At 41.5% G+C, this 21,000-nt stretch overlaps 1 protein-coding gene across 4 annotated transcripts in view; it reads right to left on the bottom strand.

Annotated features, from left to right (window-relative positions):
- LOC144667787 (inactive phospholipase C-like protein 2) overlaps nt 1–21,000 on the bottom strand; it is a 218,258-nt gene that overhangs the window by 21,058 nt on the left and 176,200 nt on the right. For 3 of the 4 annotated variants that reach the window (XM_078529238.1, XM_078529239.1, XM_078529240.1), the window contains exon 4: nt 18,560–18,635. The exons of the other annotated variant lie outside the window; for it this stretch is intronic. In XM_078529238.1, the coding sequence (XP_078385364.1) occupies nt 18,560–18,635 (76 nt within the window). The remainder of the gene's footprint in view (nt 1–18,559; nt 18,636–21,000) is intronic. 4 annotated transcript variants of the gene reach the window in all.

The raw sequence follows: 21,000 nt of genomic DNA, 5'->3' as shown, positions 1-21,000 counted from the left end.
GACTTAATGGCCAAGCAAGGTATGTTCATAACACAGCCAAACAGGTTCACTTTAAAGACACAAACCCTGCCAATGGCAGGCAGTGAGAGCAGGAGAGATTCCTGCTCAGCCACGTGATGGAAAGAAAGTTGCAGCCTCTACGATCACTATCCATAGCTCTAGACTACAACACGCATGTAAAAAGTGCATGTTGCCACAGCAATTCGGAATCCTTGAGTAGACTGTAACACAGCATCATTCCCAAAAAAATCCCTGTGTTCCTCTATTCCATTTTTATTTTCCAATATATGACGTCCATGATCTAAATCATTTATATAAATGATATAAACCTCTTTGAATGACCACAGCACTGATAACATTAGAAAGCAATAAAACAATGTTAATGTGTAACAAAAGTATCATTTGATTTTCCTGATATCAGAACAGTTTTAAATTGACTTTGTTCTTTCTCCCCTTCTCAAGGTAGAAATTGATATAATTTCATAAATAATCTTTTTTCCTTCCAGTTCCTCAACCAACTAATTTGAACGGAAGCATTAGAAGGTTATTCAATTATATGAAAAGGAGAACCACATGTGACCCTGTTGCCTTTCAATGTCACTACTCACACTTTCCAGCAGGGGTCACTGAATCACGATTAGAAGCAGGAACCCAAAAATTATTTTTCCCTTTTCTTGACAAGTGACACCAAAACCAATGTTAACATTCGCACTGCAGATGTGGGCAAGATCAATTAACTGCACAGACCAAAGGTCCAGTGTGGGACTTTCCTGGCCTTTAATGACCCAGTGCCACATTCCATTTACCTTACCCACTGGGGAAGCACTATTGATAATAATCTAAAAAAATTAATATATTAATCTGAAATTCCAACCATACTGATGATTTATATTCAACAATCTTGACTGATGTGCCAGAAGGGAAGCACTTTGGCAGAGGCTTCCTGTAAAGGAACTGGGATGATAAAAGCATTTTTACTAGGTAAACAAGGATACAGACAGGCTGTGCATTGAATCAGAATCTGTATCAATACAATTTATCTAATATCAATGCTGCTTTCAAGGGAGCTTTGTGCAAATATTGACTGTCATATTGCCTACATTATTAGAGCAACTGCACTTCAAAAGTGCAGTTTTAAATTGACTTTGTTCTTTCTCCTCTTCTCAAGGCAATGATTCATATAATTTCATTAATGGTGTTTTCCTTCCATTACCTTAACCAACTAGTTTGAACCTAGACAGTAAGTATTGGTAGTTATTCAACTATATATAAAACTATCTAACTATATAAAGTTAATTGGCTTTGAGGCATACTGTGGTCATGAAAGGTATAGATAAATGCAAGTTTGTTATTTCTCTCTTTAAATTAGCATTGATTGTTGAGAGGGGTCCGTCCAATAATAAACATATTGCCCTCCTTTGGTCTATGTGGACTATTTGGGATGTCAGGAAGCAATAACCTCCTGGTGGAAAAATGAGAACAGAAAAGCATCTTCTGGTTCCATTTCCCAAATTTATTCAACTGCTGCCATCAGAACCTCTCTCAGGAAAGGCAAGTAATTCTGGCAGTCAGTTGCCGTCATCCATCTCAGTAAAGACAGCCACAGTTCTATCACTTTCAGAAACGACGCATTGAAGGTCACACCATTAAACCCTGCAAATCTCAATAGGCTTTTTCTCTCGCAGAAGCTGTAATGACAAAATAAATCGCAGCAGGTTTTGCAGCCTGTCTGTTAAGCAGTAATGGAAGAAGAAAAAAGACGGATTGTTATCTGTTTAGTATAAGTGACGGATAACTCCATGAAATCTGCAGATTTAAACAGATCTCCAGTTACTTCCTGATCAAACTAATAAATAAAATGGTACTTTTGATAGATTTCAGGTGAAGTAAACTACATTAGAATTAAATAACCCCCAATTAATTCCTGAAGTAAACATTCACCTACAAATCAAATCTCCTCCATTGTAGAGATAAATAATGACTCTGCGAAAATCCAATCTGGGAAGGGGATCTTTAAAGGAATATCTTCACTTTTAGCACTGAATTATTACTCGATCTAATAAATCTAATATTTTTTTTAAGGATGATTAACAACTTATATTCCCAAATCTACAGGAATTCCCGTAATTATACAGGAAAAAGTGATTCGAGCACAAGCAATAGGAAAAGCTATGAATCTACAAAAGAAATACCAGAAGAAATAATCATGCAGGAAGAGAGATGGAAAGATTCAAAAGTTAGAAACAAAGACAGATAGTAAGAGTCACACAAAGAGCAAAATGAATTGAGAGAGCTACAGGTGCAGACAAAGGAAAAAAAGAACGAGTTGTACAAGGAAGATAGATATTTTCAAAGAGATCCAAAGGTTTGAAATTCTCAGATCTGCTCCTTTATTTTTGTAACTTCACAGGGAGGGTGAAGCTACTACAGTGGAGTGAGAGCACCTCTGAGGAAATCTCTCTGTCTCACATACACAAACACAAAATGCTCCATTAATAGACTGTAATAGGCATTACAGGATAATCGCACTCGCCTCATGGATGCCATCAGGTTAATCCCAGACTCTCAGTTTTCAATGTGTGGGCTGCATTAGGAAATGGACACTTGTGAACTAATGAAGTGCATCAAACAAAGCACAACAGCTCTTTGTTGGCGGAGATTTTTTTGTTATATATTATTTGTTCATGTGATGTGGGTGTTTTTGCCCATTTATTGCCCATCCCTAATTTTCCAGTTTGTTGTACATTTTATAAATCTCAGAACAATGCATGTGCAACAGGTATACAGTGTTTTAAAATATCTCTGCGATCTCCAAATGGCTGTACTCATGCTTACAGCTCAGCTTCTAGGGCCAGGATTTCCTGGTCGGCGAGTGGGGGGCGGGGCACACTCGCCGACGAGTAAAATGACGCGGGATGACGTCAGACGGAACTCCCGACGTCACCGCACATCATTTAAATTTTCAGGCAGGCGGGGGCTCAGCAGAATCAGCTGTGTGTCCGCTGACCTGTCAATGACCAATTGAGGCCATTGACAGAGTCATTAAAGTGATTAATGGACCTGCCCGTCCAACCTTAAGGTTGGTGGACAGGCCGGGAGCCCTGGCGGGAATTAGAAAAAGCAACAAACCTCATCCACGGGTGGGATGAGGTTTGATGTAGGTTTTAAAAAATTTAATTAAAGTGTTTTTAAAAGTTATGGACATGTCCCATCTCATGTGTCACATGAGGGAACATGCCAGGGAATTTTTTTTTCTATTTTTAATATTTTTAAATGTACAGCTGATCTCCCTGAGGCAGCACTTTGCCTCATGGAGAGGAGTGCGTTCTTTCCTGTGCATGCGTTAAAGAGCACACTCTCAGCTTAGGGAATACCCCCACCCCTGCCCGCATAGTGAGCACATAGCACTTCTGTGCGGATGTCATGCTGGGCGGGCCTTAATTGGCCTGCCCACATAAAATGGCGGCACGCCCCCAATCAGGGGCACCAATCGGAGGTGCACCTCCACGCGCCTGCTCTTCAACCCCCCCCCACCACAAAAGGGGGTAAAATTCTGCTGTAGGTCTTTATCTGATGTGTTTTACGTTGGTTCTGAGTCCACACTCAGTCTTAAAGAATCAAGTGCAGTGAGCACCGGTCAAGTTACGAGATGCAAATAAATCGAATTGACTTCCTCCTATAATCTGCAGGTTTTGAAAAGTGAAGTTTATCATCTGGCTACCCCTCCCATTTTGCTTCTTCTCTTTTCACCCTTGGACAAAGTAGGACAGCAGAATGAAGTTATCCTTAAAAGCACTTTTATGATTTAAGATCAATGTGAAACATAAATTTTGTTATGAGCTATTCAAATATTAACATGCTTTAGGGAGAAAAAAAACTAAGGGCTGTATATTTGTTCAACGTTCAGTGGAAGTGAGCCAAGAGGCTTCAGCTTTGAGACATTTTGATATGCTGCAATAGCGCTACAATAAGTTGTTCATTAAACATTAACATTTGGTTTCTGGATTAATGAAGATGGTCTAGTTTTGTTGTGTTCCATATTTATAAGCTATATAGTTTGTTCAATTTTGTCAAATTTTCACACATTTTCTCTATTTGCCTCCTGGTCACCATGGTATCTTGTCCAAGCTTCATGTCCGGGGCTTGCCAGTGATTGCTAGCTTGAAATTAGAGGGTATCTCAGACAACTCAATGCTTGCCAGGTTGCCAAATAATGACCAAGAGCAGGAACCTTGTCCAATTCTCTACTTCCTAAAACAGAGGCACTGAGGCAGAGTGTGACACTCTACTGCCCACTTGGCTTGCTCAGCATAATGTAGGGACTGAACCTGGGAAGTTCAGGGTCTATTTCTCACAACTAGCCACCAGATGCTGAACCAGTGGAGAAAATGTTTAGTTCCTTTTTATTAAGAACATTAAGAGAAATAATGAATAGTTAACTTCATCTGTTAAAAAACCATTTGTGGTTACTTTTTGGAGAATGTCCAATGTAAGCCCTATTGATAACAAAAAGCTGTTTACTATAGGAGTAGTTGTGTGATAGCCCAGTGCTGTAGAATCTGGCACGTTTACATGACAAGATTGAAACCGCAGCACCAAAATAACAAACGGTTGTCCGTATATATCATTGTTTCCTTGCTATCCAACTTCTTAAATCTTCAGAGTGTGCTGCAGTGGTAGAGGCTACAGAGGAAAGGAATCACTGGTAAGTAGTGGGTAAGGTATTTACTACTTTAATCGCTTATAGTTCAAGGTCTTTTTGTGGTTTACAGTTTGTATGTTCTACAGTAATGAGGATCAGGGAAAAAGGGCCCTAGAGTAATTGACTTAAAAGGTTTAATTTAAAGAGATAAGTCATGGCAGGAGCGCTCAAGGCCATGGTGTGCTCCTCGTGCTCCATGTGGGAAGCCGGGGACATTTCCGGTGCCCAGGACCAGCATGTGTGCAGGAAGTGTGTCCAGCTGCAGCTCCTGAAAGCTCAGGTTTCAGAGCTGGAACGGCGGCTGGGGACACTGTGGAGCATCTGTGAGTCTGAGAGCATCGTGGATAGCACGTTTAGAGAGGTGGTCACACCACAGATGAAGGGACTTGAGGAAGGAAGGGAATGGGTGACCACCAGGCAGCCCAAGAGAAACAGGCAGGTAGTTCAGGAGTCCCCTGGGGTCCCGCTCGCAAATCAGTATTCCATTTTGGAGGCTGATGAGGGCGCTGGTTCCTCCAGGGAGTGGGGACAGAGCCAAGCTTCTGGCACCACAAGCAGCCTGTCTGTACAGGAGGGGAGGAAGAGCAATAGTAATAGGGGATTCTATAGTCAGGGGAACAGATAGGCGCTACTGTGGCCGTCAACGTGACTCCAGGATGGTATGTTGCCTCCCTGGTGCCAGGGTCCGGGATGTCACTGAATGGCTGCAGAGCATCCTGAAGGGGGAGGGTGACAAGGCAGAGGTCATGGTACGTGTTGGTACCAATGACATAGGTAGAAAGAGGGATGAGGTCTTGCATCAAGATTTCAGGGAGTTAGGCAGTAGACTAAAAAGCAAGACCTCTCGGGTTGTAATCTCTGGATTACTCCTAGTGCCACGTGCTAGCGAGCTCAGAAATAGGAGAATAGCGTAGATGAATACGTGGCTTAAGAGTTGGTGCAGGAGGAAGGGTTTTAGATTCCTGGATCACTGGGACCGTTTCTGGGGAAGGTGGGACCTGTACAAGCGGGACGGTCTACATCTGAACCAGAGCGGGACTAACATCCTTGCGGGAGGGTTTGCTAGGTGCTGTTGGGAGGAGTTTAAACTTATTCGGCAGGGGGAGGGGACACAGAATAGGGACACATCATAATACAGTAAAAAAATCAAGTCAGAGGGAGTACAGCTGCATTAAGCTTCAAGGGAGTAAGGCAAGGCTGGATGGCCTCTACTTTAATGCCAGGAGTATTACAGGTAAAACGGATGAGTTAAGGGTGAGGATTGACATGTGGAATTGTGATATAGTAGCCATCACTGAGACGTGGTTGATGGAAGGGCAGGATTGGCAGCTCAACATTCCAGGATATAGAATCTTCAGGCGAGACAGGGGAGGGGGTAAAAGAGGAGGAGACGTTGCATTATTAGTTAAGGAGTCAGTTACTGCAGTAAGGAGAGATGATATCTTGGAGGGGGCATCAAATGAAACTTTGTGGGTAGAGCTTAGGAATAAAAAAGGGGCAACCACATTGTTAGGTGTTTATTATAAACCCCCAGATAGTCAGCGGGAAATTGAGGAGCAAATATGTGCATAGTTTGTGGAGGTGTGTAAAAACAATAACAATAGGGTAATTATATTAGGTGATTTCAACTTTCCCAACATTAATTGGGATAGACATAGTGTTAAGGGAGAGTGGATTTCTTGGAATGTGTACAGGAGAACTTTTTAGGTCAATATGTAGAGGGTTCAATAAGGGATGGCGCAGTGCTGGACCTAATTCTGAGGAATGAAGCCGGACAGGTGGCTGAGATGGTGGTGGGCGAGCATTTTAGCGATAGCGACCACAACATGGTACAGTTTAAGTTTGTTATGCACAAAGAAATCAACGAGTTGCAAAAAAGTGTTTTGAATTGGGGGAGAGTGGATTTTAGTAAAATAAGGCAGGATCTGGCCAAGGTAGACTGGGAACAGCTACTTGTGGGGAAATCTACAGAGGAACAGTGGGGGGTGTTCAAAAAGGAAATGGGGAGGGTACAGACTCAACATGTTCCCTCTAGGGTGATAGGAAGGAGTAACAAGCCCAGAGAACCATGGATGACCAGAGATATTCAGGTTACGATGAGAAGGAAAAGAGAGGCTTTTAGCAGGTACAAAGGAAGCAAATCAGCGGAGGCATTAGTGGAGTACAGAAAGTGCAGGGTGGAGCTTAAGAAAGCAATTAGGAGAGCAAAGAGGGGATATGAGAAAGCTCTGGCTGGTAAAAGGGAAAATCCCAAGATATTCTATAAGTATATCAATGGGAAAAGGATAACCAGGGAAAGAGTAGGGCTCATAAGGGACCAAGGGGGCAATCTATGGGTGGAGCTAGAGGACATTGGTAGAGTGTTGAATGAATACTTCACGTCCGTCTTCACCCAAGAGAATAAGGATGAAGGTATCGAACTCAGGGAGAGAGACTGCGAGGTTCTTAAGCAAATTGATATAGGGAGTGACAAGGTATTGGGGATGTTGCCAGGCTTAAAAGTGGACAAGTCTCCAGGTCCAGATGATTTGTGTCCCAGACTGCTGAGGGAGGCAAGGGAGGAGATCGGAGGGGCACTGACCCAAATTTTTAATTCCTCTCTGGCCACGGGGAAGGTGCCAGAGGACCGGAGAACAGCTAATGTAGTTCCACTGGTTAAGAAGGGTTATAAAAATAAGCCAGGGAACTACAGGCCAGTGAGTCTCACGTCAGTGGTACGGAAACTATTGGAGAAATTTCTGAAGGAGAGTATCCATCTCCACTTGGAGAGGCAAGGTTTGATCAGGGATAGTCAGCATGGCTTTATCAGAGGGAGGTCAGGCCTAACAAATTTGATTGAATTTTTTGAGGATGTGACCAGGTGTGTAGATGAGGGTAGTGCAGTTGATGTAGTTTATATGGATTTCAGCAAAGTCTTTGACAAGGTCCCACATGGGAGACTTATAAAGAAGGCAAATGCACATGGATTACAGGGTAATTTGATAAGGTGGATTCAAAATTGGCTTAGTTGTAGGAGGCAGAGGGTGATGACAGAAGGATGCTTTAGTGACTGGAAGCCAATGTCCAGTGGCGTACCACAGGGATCTGTGCTGGGTCCTCTATTATTTGTCATTTATATAAACGACATAGATGACTATGTGGGGGGTAGGATTAGTAAGTTTGCAGAAGACACAAAGATTGGCCGGGTGGTTAACAGTGAGGTTGAGTGTCTTGGGCTACAGGAAGATATAGACGGGATGGTCAAATGGGCAGATAAGTGGCAGATGGAATTTAACCCTGAAAAGTGTGAGGTGATACACTTTGGAAGGAGTAATTTGACAAGGAAGTATTCAATGAACGGCATGACACTAGGAAGTTCTGAGGAACAAAGGGACCTTGGCGTGTATGTCCATAGATCTCTGAAGGCAGAGGGGTATGTTAGTGGGGTGGTGAAAAAGGCATATGGGACAATTGCCTTTATCAATCAAGGCATAGATTGCAAAAGTAGGGAGGTCATGTTGGAGTTGTATAGAACCTTAGTGAGGCCACAACTGGAATACTGTGTGCAGTTCTGGTCGCCACATTATAGGAAGGATGTGATTGCTGGAGGGGATGCAGAGGAGATTCACCAGGATGTTGCCTGGGATGAAACATTTAAGTTATGAAGAGAGGTTGGATCGACTTGGGTTGTTTTTGTTGGAGCAGAGAAGACTGAGGGGCGACCTGATCGAGGTGTACAAGATTATGAGGGGCATGGACAGGGTGGATAGGGAGTAGCTGTTCCCCTTAGTTGAAGGACCAGTCACAAGGGGGCATAGGTTCAGGGTGAGGGGCAAGAGGTTTAGGGTGGATGTGAGGATAAACTTTTTTACCCAGAGGGTGGTGACGGTCTGGAATGTGCTGCCTGGGAGGGTGGTGGAGGCGGGTTGCCTCACATCCTTTAAAAAGTACCTGGATGAGCACTTGGCACATCACAACATTCAAGGCTATGGGCCAAGTGCTGGTTAATGGGATTAGGTAGGTAGGTGAGGTGTTTCTCACGTGTCGGTGCAGACTCGATGGGCCGAGGGGCCTCTTCTGCACTGTGATTCTGTGATTCTGATTCTGTGATTGTTTGAAAGTTATTATTTATGGCTAATTTCTGCTCACCTCCCCTCGAAGCTTTTTGCAGAGCTTTAGGGAAAGAGCAGGGGAGAGTGTCTAATTTGATAGCTCTTTCAATGGGCCAGCACAGACATGATGGGTCAAAGAGACTCCTTTCTGCTCCACGATGTGAACAACTGGAGAAATTATATCACTGGTCCCTATAAACTAGACCAGTGCTCAGCTGGTTAGAAAAGGTGAAGACCTGCATTGCTAAAGTCAGCATTTATATTTCTCCTACGGTATGGTTGTCTCCTGGGGCACCACAGAATCCCCTCTAAGGGTGAGTTTAAGCTATTCCAAAAGCATGCACTTCCTCATTGACCTTACCCTTTGTATCAGTTTCGCTCAGGTGTAGCACTTTCACCCCATTCAGAAGGTCATGGGTTCAAGTGCCATTCCAGGGCTCAGGCACATAATCTAGGCTGACATCTCACTAGTATTAAGGGAGTCCTGCATTACTGGAGCTGCTGCCTTTTGGATGATGCACATTCATGCCTTTCAGTGCACATAAAAGATCCCATGATGCATGAAGGAGGGAAGGAAGTTGTCCTAAGGTTCTATCCAGCATTCCCTCTTCAACTAAAAACCACGAGAAACAGGTTATCTAGCCAGTTAGTCATTTATTATTTGTGGGGCCTTGCTAAGCAAATATTAAATGAACTTGTAAAGTAGTTCATTGGCTGGGAATATTTTTGAGAATTTTGAGACCACGGTGAGGTACTTTGAGGATACAAAGCCTTGCAGTATTATTACCAACAGCAGCCTCAAGATAGGAATCAAGTTGATCAAATAAAATCCAAAATATTCACTTATTTTCAGAGCTGGACTGAATCAAAATCACTGATATGCTGAAATAAAAACAGAAAATGCTGAAAAAACTCAGCAGATCTGGCAGCATCCGTGGCAAGAGAAACAGAGTTAATGTTGAGTCCATATGACGCTTCTTCAGAGCTAAAGAGAAGTAGAACAAAGTAGCGCTGAAGAAGAGTCACACAGACTCAAAACGTTAACTCTGTTTCTCTCTCCACAGATGCTGCCTGACTTGCTGAGTATTTCCAGCATTTTCTGTTTTTATTTCAGATTTCCAGCATCTGCAGTATTTTGCTTTCATTATGCGGGTACGCTGAGGTAGGGATGTGTAATAAAATGACACTGTGATTTCACCTCTTACAGACCTGGGTTCAAATCCAGTCCAGTATGATAAAGATTTCTTCTCTGGGAGCTGTAAAGGGCCTGAGTCTGCAGCAGATACCATAAGCCAGCGCAAACTTATGTCCTTGTAGCTTGCCAATATTCACTGCTAGGTTCATTGGCGAGTTACTCAAGTGCTATGGCATTCAAGGAGCTGTACTCCAGTAAAAGTCAATGAATGCAAAAGAGATGAAATCTGAAATTGGAAAAGGGGGATTGTTTGAGGTCAAGGTTAAGATAACCGTCTGACAGTGACTGCAGTGACGTCCAGCATTACCAACATTTTTCACATTGTGCAATCTTCAAAAACCACATACAGATTTACCATCAATACGGTAACTAAAATTTTAACTTACAGACGAAAGTGATATTTTTTCTTCATGAAACTATTTTGTATCATGTATTGGTCTCCCTCCGCAAAATTACAATCAAAATTAAATCCATATGTTTCTTTTCAGATATATTTCTACTCCAGTTCATGTACATTTAAAGAACGATCCTTAAATTGGTTCTGCGGAGCACCACAAGCAATAAAACTGTGGAGAACGTCACATTGCCATTTGCCCATTCTCCCAAATAGAGTCCGTTGTATGACAATCAGCAACCTGAATGTTATAACACACTATACGCTACATCCTTGTAGGATGTTGGTCTGAAGACACATGAGCCTACAAAATGAGTCTTTGATCACAGCCAAACTGTCAGGTGGCAGGTCAAGTATCAAAGGAAAGAAAGCCAGCCTGGGTTACTTTACACAGACATCTCCAAGCACTTGGGAAACAGGTTGGTGCTGAATAAAGAACCACAAACCCAACCAGGGAACATTCCACAAAGGGCTATTGCACAAAAGGTTAGCATGCAGGTACAAGTAATTAAGAAGGCAAATGGAATGTCAGCTTTTATCGCAAGGTGGTTGGAATATAAAAGTTGGGAATTTTTGCTACAACTGTACAGGCTATTGCTGAGATCGCACCTGGAATGCTGTGTACAGTTTTGGTCTCCTTACTTAAGGGAAGATATACTCTCGTTGGAGGCAGTTCAGAGAAGGTTCACTGGATTGATTCCTGGGATGAAGGGGTTGACTTACAAGGAAAGGTTGAGCAAGCTGAGTCCATACTCACTGATGTTTAGAAGAATGAGAGGTGATCATATTGAAAAATAAAATTCTGAGGGGGTTTGACAGGGTACATGCTGAGAGAGCATTTCATGTTTCTCCTCATGGGGTAATCTAAAACTAGGGGGCACAGTTTAAAAAGAAGGGGTTTCCCATTCAAGATGGAGTTAAGAAGGAATTTGTTCTCTCAAAGGGTTGTTAATCTTTGGAATTCTCAACCCCAGAGAGCAGTGGAGGCTGGGTCATTGAATATATTCAAGGCTGATTTACATAGATTCATGATCTACACTGGAGTCAAGAGTTATGGGGAAGCAGGCGGAAAAATGGTCTTGAAGCCGGTATCAGATCAGCCATGATCTTATTGAATGGTAGAGGAAGCTCGATGGGCCAAATGGCCAACTGCTGCTTATATTTCTTGTGTTCTTATAGGAAGCTACTAAGGTTAAAAAAAGTAATTGTGAAGGTAAGGCAAATCAAATGTAATAATTGGACATCATCAAACCTGGGTTTTAAAACTCAGCATTGTAGACAGAAGGGGAGGGAAAGAATTCCACAGTTTAGAAGTCCTGGAAAAGAACAGGAGAATGAGCAATCAGTCTTTTTTCAACAAAGTGAGGATATACTGAGGAGAAGGAAGAGCACGTGAAATGGAGCATAGAGAAGACAGTTTATCAATTCACTGATCAATGTGGTATCAATAAAGTAAACAAAGTCAAGAAAAATTACAAAAGAAGTGGGCTAGAGACTGCAGGAGAGAATAGGATAATTTGTCAAGTGATAAGCAGCTTGTCTCCTGCCCTGAAGTGCTTGGTAAACATCCACATATATGGGAACAGTATTCCGTCTAGGCTTAGGATGCAAGAATTGATGTAGCGTAGGAGAACTGTTTGGCCCAAAGGAAGGGACTCTAATTTCTTGGAAACCATGTCAGCAATGGAGCAAAAGTTCAATCTGATGTCAAAGCAGATATATTGATATCAATAATGCCGAACTGAGGGGAGGAAGTGGTAAATATAGAGTCTGTGACAACGGTAGAAATTTCTAGCTTTAGTTTTGCTTGGGCAGAATTCTCCCTTCAGTGAGGGGGGGTGCAGGGCCCACTTGCCGACATGTAAAATGGCACACGGCGATATCGGGCGGGCGTCCTGACGTTACCGCGTGTCTTTTAGATTTTCAGTTCAGCGGGCGCATAGCCAAGTCGGCTGTGAACCCGCTGAACTGTCAAAGGCCTATTAAGGCCTCTTGAAAAGTCATTGAAACAGTTGAAGGAGCTGCCCGTTCAACTCTAAAGTCAGCGGCAGGCGAAGAGCCCAGGCGGCCTTCCCACATTTCATGGAACCTCATCCACAGTCGGGATGAGGTTCCATGGAGTGTTTAAAAATTCAATAAAAGTTTTAATAAAAATTCAATGGCATGTCCCAGCTCATGTCACATGAGGGGACATGTTTTAAAAGATTTAAATGCCTTTATTTCAAAGTTTTAAATTTAAACTAATCTCCCTGAGGTACCTCTATGCCTCAGGGAGATTTCTGCGTTCTTTTGCGCACATGACTTGGGGAACTACCCTCCCCCCTGCCCCCTGCCCACACAGGGACCGCTCAGCGCTTCCATGCGAGCGTCACGCTGGGCAGGCCTTAATCAGGGCCACCCCTGCACAACCACCCCTCCCCCCAACGGGGGGAAATTTCTGGCCCATGTGTTCACAAAGTGTATAGCTTTCTCCAAAACAATATGGTCCAGACACTGCTAAACTGCTAAAGCTACAGCCAGTTAGTGAAGGAGGAGACCAATTACAAGTGTATAGCTCCAAACCCTACTACCCAACCCCAGTGTGAATAAGTGTCTGTTTATAGTCCTTTGAGGAAATGATAACCAAGTGTTCAAGTGATCGCCCTATGAGTGCCCTCCACCTGGATAGCCAAAACCCTAATTTATACAATTAACAGACACATCCACTCTGCATGAAATAGGTAGAATACAGGTCCACAAATTGGCTGAAAAATAACATTTTCTTGGTGGCTGGGGCAGCATGTTTAAAATATTAATAAGTGCAGCATCGTGCCAGACGAAAATGTAACTTCTGATTACTGTCAAAAACAGGCAGGGTATTTAGCTGGGAAAGCTGGCAGTTATACAATATTATCCCTTTGCTTGACAATGTAGGAAGTCTGTTAATGTTTTGTTTGTCTGCTTGTTTCAAGAGAATTGGCTTTAGATCAGTGATGTTTCAGCCCTGGTAAAAAAAAACACACACCAGCTCCCACATAGCTCACAAAATCTACATATAACGTATCATGTCAGGTGCACCAGAGAGAAGGTTCAGCTGATTTTGGACTGTTATAGTTCTCATGTATAAGCCTTCTTTAATATCTTGTCAATGTGCTTTGCTTCTAAGCATCATTTTAACTGTAAAAAAAATCCAGAACAGTAGCTTGTTAATGTAGTCTAAAGGTGCAATATTTTTCTGGCATCCAGAAGTCAGAGTGGCAGGCATCCAAAATATTTTCCAGGGATCAATTTATCATGATTGAAATTAATTTTTATGCTTGGTCTGTGCTGACCCAAATACAACAAAGATTCAAGATGCAGGTTTTAGTGTATCAGGCATTCGATCTTTTTATTGAAATTATTGTCAGCAGCTGTTATGAGGAATCGTCTTGAATGCAAGGATGGGGTCAAAGGTAAAAGGTTGCTGGTTTCATCTTGAGAGACATATGAAGGGCCAGATTTTCAGATGCCAGCTGGGTCTGGCCACTATTTAAAAATCGCGTCCTTGGAGGGAATTCCCGGATCCTAAAACTCCTGGGATGCATTCCGATTTTCAAAGGGATGGGAGAGGGGGAGCGGGGAGGGAGAAATGAGGAACCTGCTCGCCTCCAATTAACAGCCCATTAAACTCCTTGAGATGCCGTTAACATCCTGGGGAGGGGGAAGAAGGCAATTTTTAATGCTGAATTGGCCAGACCCAAACAAACAGTCTGGTATGCATTGGTGCAACATGGGGAGAACTGAAAACTTGTTTTACACAGTGAAAAGTCTTGGGACGTAAGGGATCTTGCACCAGATCATGTGCATTACATTTATTTTAGCTGCACAGTCACTTTTGTGTGGGGTGAGACTGTTCACCCTCCAAGGTGCTGCCTGCTCTCTTCAGCCACTGTGCAGTCCTCCCACTATCCAAACTTCCCATTGTGGCTACCTCACAGAAAGAACGCTTTGATTTCACTCCAGTTTGATTTCTTCTGGGATTAAATTATCTCATTCTTGTAAAGGAGGCCTTCTGGTGCGGGATAGTGCCCCTGCCTCTGAGCCAGAAGCTCTGGGTTCAAGTCCCAATCCAGGACTTGAAGGCCAAGGAAGATGTGTTCATAATGTGGCCAAATGAGTTGACTATCAATCTGCAAATGTTCCCAGTACGTGTCAATGGCTGAGAGTGGGAGAGATTCCTGGTCGGCCATGTGATGGAAAGAAAGTTGGAGTTTCTACCATAGCTCCAGACTACAACATGCACAGTTCACTGATAATCTGAGCAAACTATAAAACACATACACATTGTAGTAAAGGTTTTGAGGACTCAAATCAGGTTTTTGAAACTCCTCCCCACCCTCTACCCCTCACCACTCTTCCCATTCCCACCTGCCCTGGCAAAGCCAGATTCCAGCCCTTATTTTTCATTGGAAATAAAAGATTAGGGGGGATGTAATGTGCTGCTGATTCTCACACTACATTATGGAACACAGTGAAAACTTACCCTATTATCCACAAAGATCATTCGAAACGCTGCCAGATTAGTTAAAGCAATTACAAATATCTTGCACTTTCTTTGCTTCCAACTGTGAGGATTGTAGATATTATTTGACTCTTAAGTTTTTCTGGTGTGTAATAAGTGATTCTTTATAAAAACTATAATGCAATGCCTTATGCCTGGAGCTTCTCATTTGGTCAAAAAGAACAATGAATTAAAAATTTTACTCATGTGGACATTAAGAAGTATTTACCCACATTAAGTAAAGAATAAAATCACATTTTGCCTTTTGTCCCTGCAATAAAAAATATTGAGATGCAGCTACATCAGCTTTTGTGTTCCTGGCAAAGATCTTAAGAGTATTGGCTTGATAATTATAATAGTATTTTAGTTGTTAGATAATTTATTGGGTTTTATGTGTAATAACGACACAGAAAATTAATTTACAAATGTAGTCTTGATTCACACATCCATCACTGCACAACACACAGACCCATTTAATAGACATTTAAACATGAGGGAAAAAGGCAAAGAAGGTTATGCTAATAGTTAGATAAAGGGGATAGGAGGAAAGTCCAATATAGACCAGTTGGGCTGAATGACCTGTTTCTGTGTTGTAATTCTATGTAACAATGGCTATTTACCAGGCTTTACCAGACGCTATTTTGTCAAAATATATTTCAGATTAAAGATTTTTTTTAAAATGTTTTATTTCAGTCACTTAGCAATGGAATGTCTAATTGATTTGAAATGTAGTGAAGGGAGATACTGTACATTCCTGATGCTTCTCATTATTTCCTCATTCCCATAATCTGAATGTTATATGTTTGATAGAAGGAGGTTGATGAAGAATTTCCCTAGCAGTAACACTATTAAATTCTGTTGCAGTGATATCATGTATGTGGAGTGCAGCCATAATTATTCTAATTATGTCACTGCAGTGGTATTTTCTACACAGATGGTCTATTCCCACTGCCTCTGACCAATCTTTCTAGCTACAGAAAGAAAAAGCCACACCCTGTTACCTCATTGATAGCAGCTGGATGAAACCAGATTGTCCTGGAATCCAACCTTTCACCCTTCACTGTAAACAACTTTGACTATCTGGTTCCGATCAGCACTGGCTGAAGAAATGGGTCTCACCCTAGTAAGGATTTGAGTCAATCATATGTGGACATTTATGACAAGCCAGAATCACCACATATGGCCCAGTCCTGCTGTCAATTTGGAGGGCTAGGATTACTATCGTCATTTGAAAATCAAACTAATAAGGTCTCAAAACCTACCCTGGCTGCACATCTACACATGTGGGAAGGTGGTGACACAGTGATATTGTCACTGTACTAGTTCTCCAGAAACCCAGGGTAATGCTCTGGGACTTGGGTTTGAATCCCACCACAGCCGATGGTAAAATTTGAATTCAATTAAAAGTCTAATGATTACCATGAAACCATTGCTGTTTGTCGTAAAAACCCATCTGGGTCACTAATGTCCTTTAGGGAAGGAAATCTGTTGTTCTTACCTGGTCTGGCCTACATGTGACTGCAGACCCACAGGTTGACTTGTAAATGCCCTCTGAAATGGCTGAGCAGGTCTCAAGGGCAATTAGGGAGGGGCAATAAATGCTGACCTAGCCAATAACACCCCCATCCCATGAATGAATAAAAGTGTGTGTCCAATATTTATGTCTTATAATAGGCTGGACGGGTACAGTTGTCAGACTGGAAGAGGCAACAAGCAGAGTGCAGGACCTGCAGTGATGTAATTTTTTCTCCACCTCTCCACCCAGTGTAAGTGTCCAAATTATGACTGAATTTTGGCACTAGGTCTCAGTATAAATAAGCCATAAAAGGTACTCATGATGGTACAGATTTATCCTAATGTAACACAGAGGATCTTGTGGCACTCCAGATGAGTACATCCCCCAAGTCCCACATTCCATGACAAAAACATGAAAATAAGTTTTCTGCTTCAAGAAATATCCCAGGATAAAGGCTCAGACTGGTCTCATCTTTGAACTTTCTCTCTAGATACACACCTTCCACCTTTTCCTCTCCTGAAGGTGATGATACATTATAGCACCAATGCAGCCCTCAGGTATCTTGCTCAAATCACTCTTATTCTTGTAGAAGTGAGTATCAGCTGTGGCTCAGTGTATAACACTCCTACCTCCCAATCAGAAGGCTGTGGGTTCAAGTCCCACTGAAGAAACTTCAGAGCACAAAGTAGTAGTCTATATGACCATGAGAGGCAATCATAGCCACATCTAATTGTACCCTCATTTGATGTCCACACCAACAGACTTTCTAGGTGTGGTAAAGAAGCAAGAACCCTGGACAATTTTCCCCAATCCAGGTCCAGGAATCTTGAAGCTAACTGTAAACTGGCTACCTCAACAGGATTTTGAACCAAAGTTTTCTTGGTCTCTGTAGCCCAGTGCCACACCATGCTGTATATCTACTGAGCTTCAAACATGGATTTACCAGTCTTTTTAACCTCCTGATAAATACGAGGACTCCTAATTGGAGCTAACATTTTCACACCATTTGAGTCCAGCTAAACCTCATATTTTAGTGACCTGCTTCAGCCATTAGGGGTTAATCAATTTTTTCAAAAGAATTCAAGAATTGAAGCTTTTCTATATCTATTGTAAGTTAACAGTTATTTCTAAGATTTGGGTACAGTCATATTGCATGCAGTGAGATATAACTTAATGCCCTGTAACTAAAAGAACCATTACAAGCCAAATGATCATGATTTAACGTCCTTCCTACGGTTGATTGTTGTTTTCAATGTATGTATGTCGATAAAAGCCTCTGGCAAATATGCCTCAAGCCATTTACTGCATAATAGTGTGAGGGAGTTGGGCAGCTAAGAAGGCACATTCACAGTGCAGTGCTCAGTAAATCCTGCAAAGCAGTTCCTAATGATGTTGGTAACATTTAGTGCTTAAACACAAAGTGTTTCTTTCAATGTCTATAGGAAGGGGATGTTAATCATAACTCCACAATGTTTCAGTTTTTTAAAAGGGAACCCACTACTGAGAATTGCTCTGTAAACTCAGCAACAAAACAAATAATTCCTTGCAGAAAATGAGTTTTTTAAAAACAAAATAGTCATAATGGGGCACTTAGCTGGTGACTTTTTAAAAAAAACAAAAGTCTTTATCTGTGGCACTTTTAGCTGTAGATTCCCCCATTTAGTGCAGATTTCTTTTTCAAATAGAACAGCAGAATGTTTTGGGGCACCAACTTAATCAGTTCAACTTCAGTTTTTGGCATGAAGCTGCCCATTTGAGGGTACCCACAGTCCTGCCCATCATATTGCTATAAAACATGCCAAATCCAGAGATCCAGTTAGAGCTGGTCAAACACACCCACCAATGCCATTTGTCTTTGAAGTTAGATTTCTTCCTCATGCTATAACAGAACACTCTGAAGAACCAGCTGCTGAGCTGTGCGACAGGAGTGCATATTAGTTCCCCTCAGATTCTTATTCATGGGCAGTGTGCCATCTCTTTCATCAGCCCCCAGCTAAGACCAAGTATTTTGAGCAAGAGGACACACAAACCCATTCATTTTTAGCTGTGTGTACCAGCTCACCCCAACATTCTCCAACTTTGCCACATTAACTGAGTATTCAGCATGTAGTCTACACATGCAGTGGTGATAGTGGCACTCACCAGCCTTCTGAGCCTGCATTATCTTCACGTAGACAGCATCAGCAGATTCAATCAGCATCTTGCTGGTCTGAATCATCTGGAAAACAATAACAAATAAAGTGAAAAAGAGCACCTGTGATCAGATCTCTCCAAAGTTCACTTGAGCTTCTGACAGTTTTAAATCTTTTTATTTCTCCAGGTTGAAGTCACCCTTTGATTCCTCATTTATTGCCCGTTCTACATGTCTGAGCCTCAGTCGACAATTTAAAGTGTGGGGGTGGAGTGCGCAAACAACGGATTCTGCCCTTACCCCATAATCACATATGTACTTCCAGCATAAATTACTGAACAGCCAGCGGTAGTCACTAAATGGTCGGTGGTAGTTACCAGGGCAGATTTTTTTTTTCCTCCCTACACCAGAGTGCTGAAGCCAATTTTGCAGGTCCTGATGGCACAGCAGCTAACTTTGCATAGACTGCGAGCTAGGATCATCTTGTTCCACACAATTCAAATATTCCCCATTATAACCAGCTGAGCCACCAAAAGAAAGCCGATTTATTGATTTCCTGAACCTGAAATGTCAGGATAAATTGTACATTACGAACATCAGCAGCTTGTCAGCTTCTAGCTAATAGAGTTAACAATATTGATATTTTACACAATGTTGAGAGTCAATTTAAAGTCTCTACTGATTATATCTTTTGCATTAGCATTCATTATTGTACCATGCTTTTATTGTACTGAAAATTTCAAAACCATAAATCCACTTAATGGTTTTAGGATTAATCTGCAGACAATTGCAGAGAATTCAAGATCTTTATTTTACATTTTGACTCACTCATTTAGATAGTGAAAAATTGCTTAATTGTGTAGTATTAATGTGGAAATGCCCATAGCAGTTTTATTCCTGTGTTCATGTAACATAACTAAACACTGTAAAGTATCTTAGAAATTGCCCTGGTTTGTTTGTGGAAGCTTCTCAATTACAAGTCCAGTAACATAACCACTACATTACTGCATCTATGGTCTAAGGTGCTATCTATTCTGGAGCTGGAGATCCTGTACATAGCATTTGAGAGATTAATTGGTGAAAAACTATTATAAGAACACTTTCATAAGCATTTATTTGCAGAGACACACATTACTAACATGCACCTCCTAACCCAACAACCATGGTATTACTCTGCTTTTATATATATGGAAGTGAATCCCCAGTTAATGCCCACAATCTGCATACAATTAAACACTGTTTATATGTAATTAACGAGCTACACCTAGCAGGAGGCATTATGCTCCATTAAAATTCCTATACAGTATTAAAAAAGTATGATTAATTATATTTATTACAGGGTACAGGGCAGACTGTAGTAGGCTGGGAACTGGTACATAAAACAGCAACAAGTAATTATATACTTTATGTACCAACTAAAACAGTCAAGAAAAGCTGGCAGTGTCAGACTAAACCCCTTAAAAATAAATATTAAAAATTTTCAATCCATTGTACATTAAAACATCACACGTACTAATAATATACTGTTATTGTAAACTGGTTTCTTCTGACCTCGAACCTGGAATCTGGAATATTCAAACATCTATCAATCTGGAAGTTCCCTTGTCAACACTAATTAGCATCAGGATGTGCCTATGTGCAACAATTAGACAGTGAGATCTTAAAGGGTAAGTGCATGCTAAAAACAGTTGCAGCTTTAAGTGGCAGTAGAAATCCATTGTGTGTTAATGATTCCATGTTTGTGAAACAATTTATAAACTCAGATTTTGCTGTCAAAATAAATGGAGACACCAGTGGCGCTCCATGTTGTTTTATTTATATGCAAACGGTACAGCAACCTCGAGTGAGGGGTAGATGCGGTTAAACTCAAAATTCCGTATGTTGATCCATCATTAGCTTCACCAAAAATAGCATCTCGTTGTTTGCCTCAGTTTTGAAATGCATTGAATGACAAAGTTCATGTGTTACCATGGTAAATTCAAACTAAACTCGCCACAGATAGTTAAGTCATCATTTTAAGTCTATGCATCCTTTAATGGCACGATAAGTGTTAATTATCACCAATTAACCTCCCTGCCATTGAAAATGAACTGTTACATGTGTGGAATCTCAGTCCATCAGGTTTTAATCATCGATAATCTTAAAAATGTATAATTTATTTTTTTACTTTTCCCTCTTCTTTTCTTTCCCTCTCAATCCAATCTTTCCTTCCCTGACTTTAATACTCTTGCTGTAACTAATTCGATGATATCGAATTCACCCACTTTAACTTACACTTCCTCCTCAGCGCTTGTCCTGTTAATTTCAAAGTCCTTCAATCTGATTGGTTAAGAGATACAAAGTTTCTTGTGCTGTTGCATCACTGCAATGTTATCAACTCATACTTTCAGCAACTTGCCACGCAAGACATTAAAAAAATCTAAGGCAGGAATTTTCCACCCCATTGGTGCTG

This window comes from Cetorhinus maximus, chromosome 25 (assembly GCF_964194155.1).
Source record: "Cetorhinus maximus chromosome 25, sCetMax3.hap1.1, whole genome shotgun sequence".
In the NCBI taxonomy this organism is placed as follows: Eukaryota; Metazoa; Chordata; class Chondrichthyes; order Lamniformes; family Cetorhinidae; genus Cetorhinus; species Cetorhinus maximus.
Note: the sequence above shows the minus strand (reverse complement) of the source record. Positions and strands in the feature narration are given on the sequence as shown.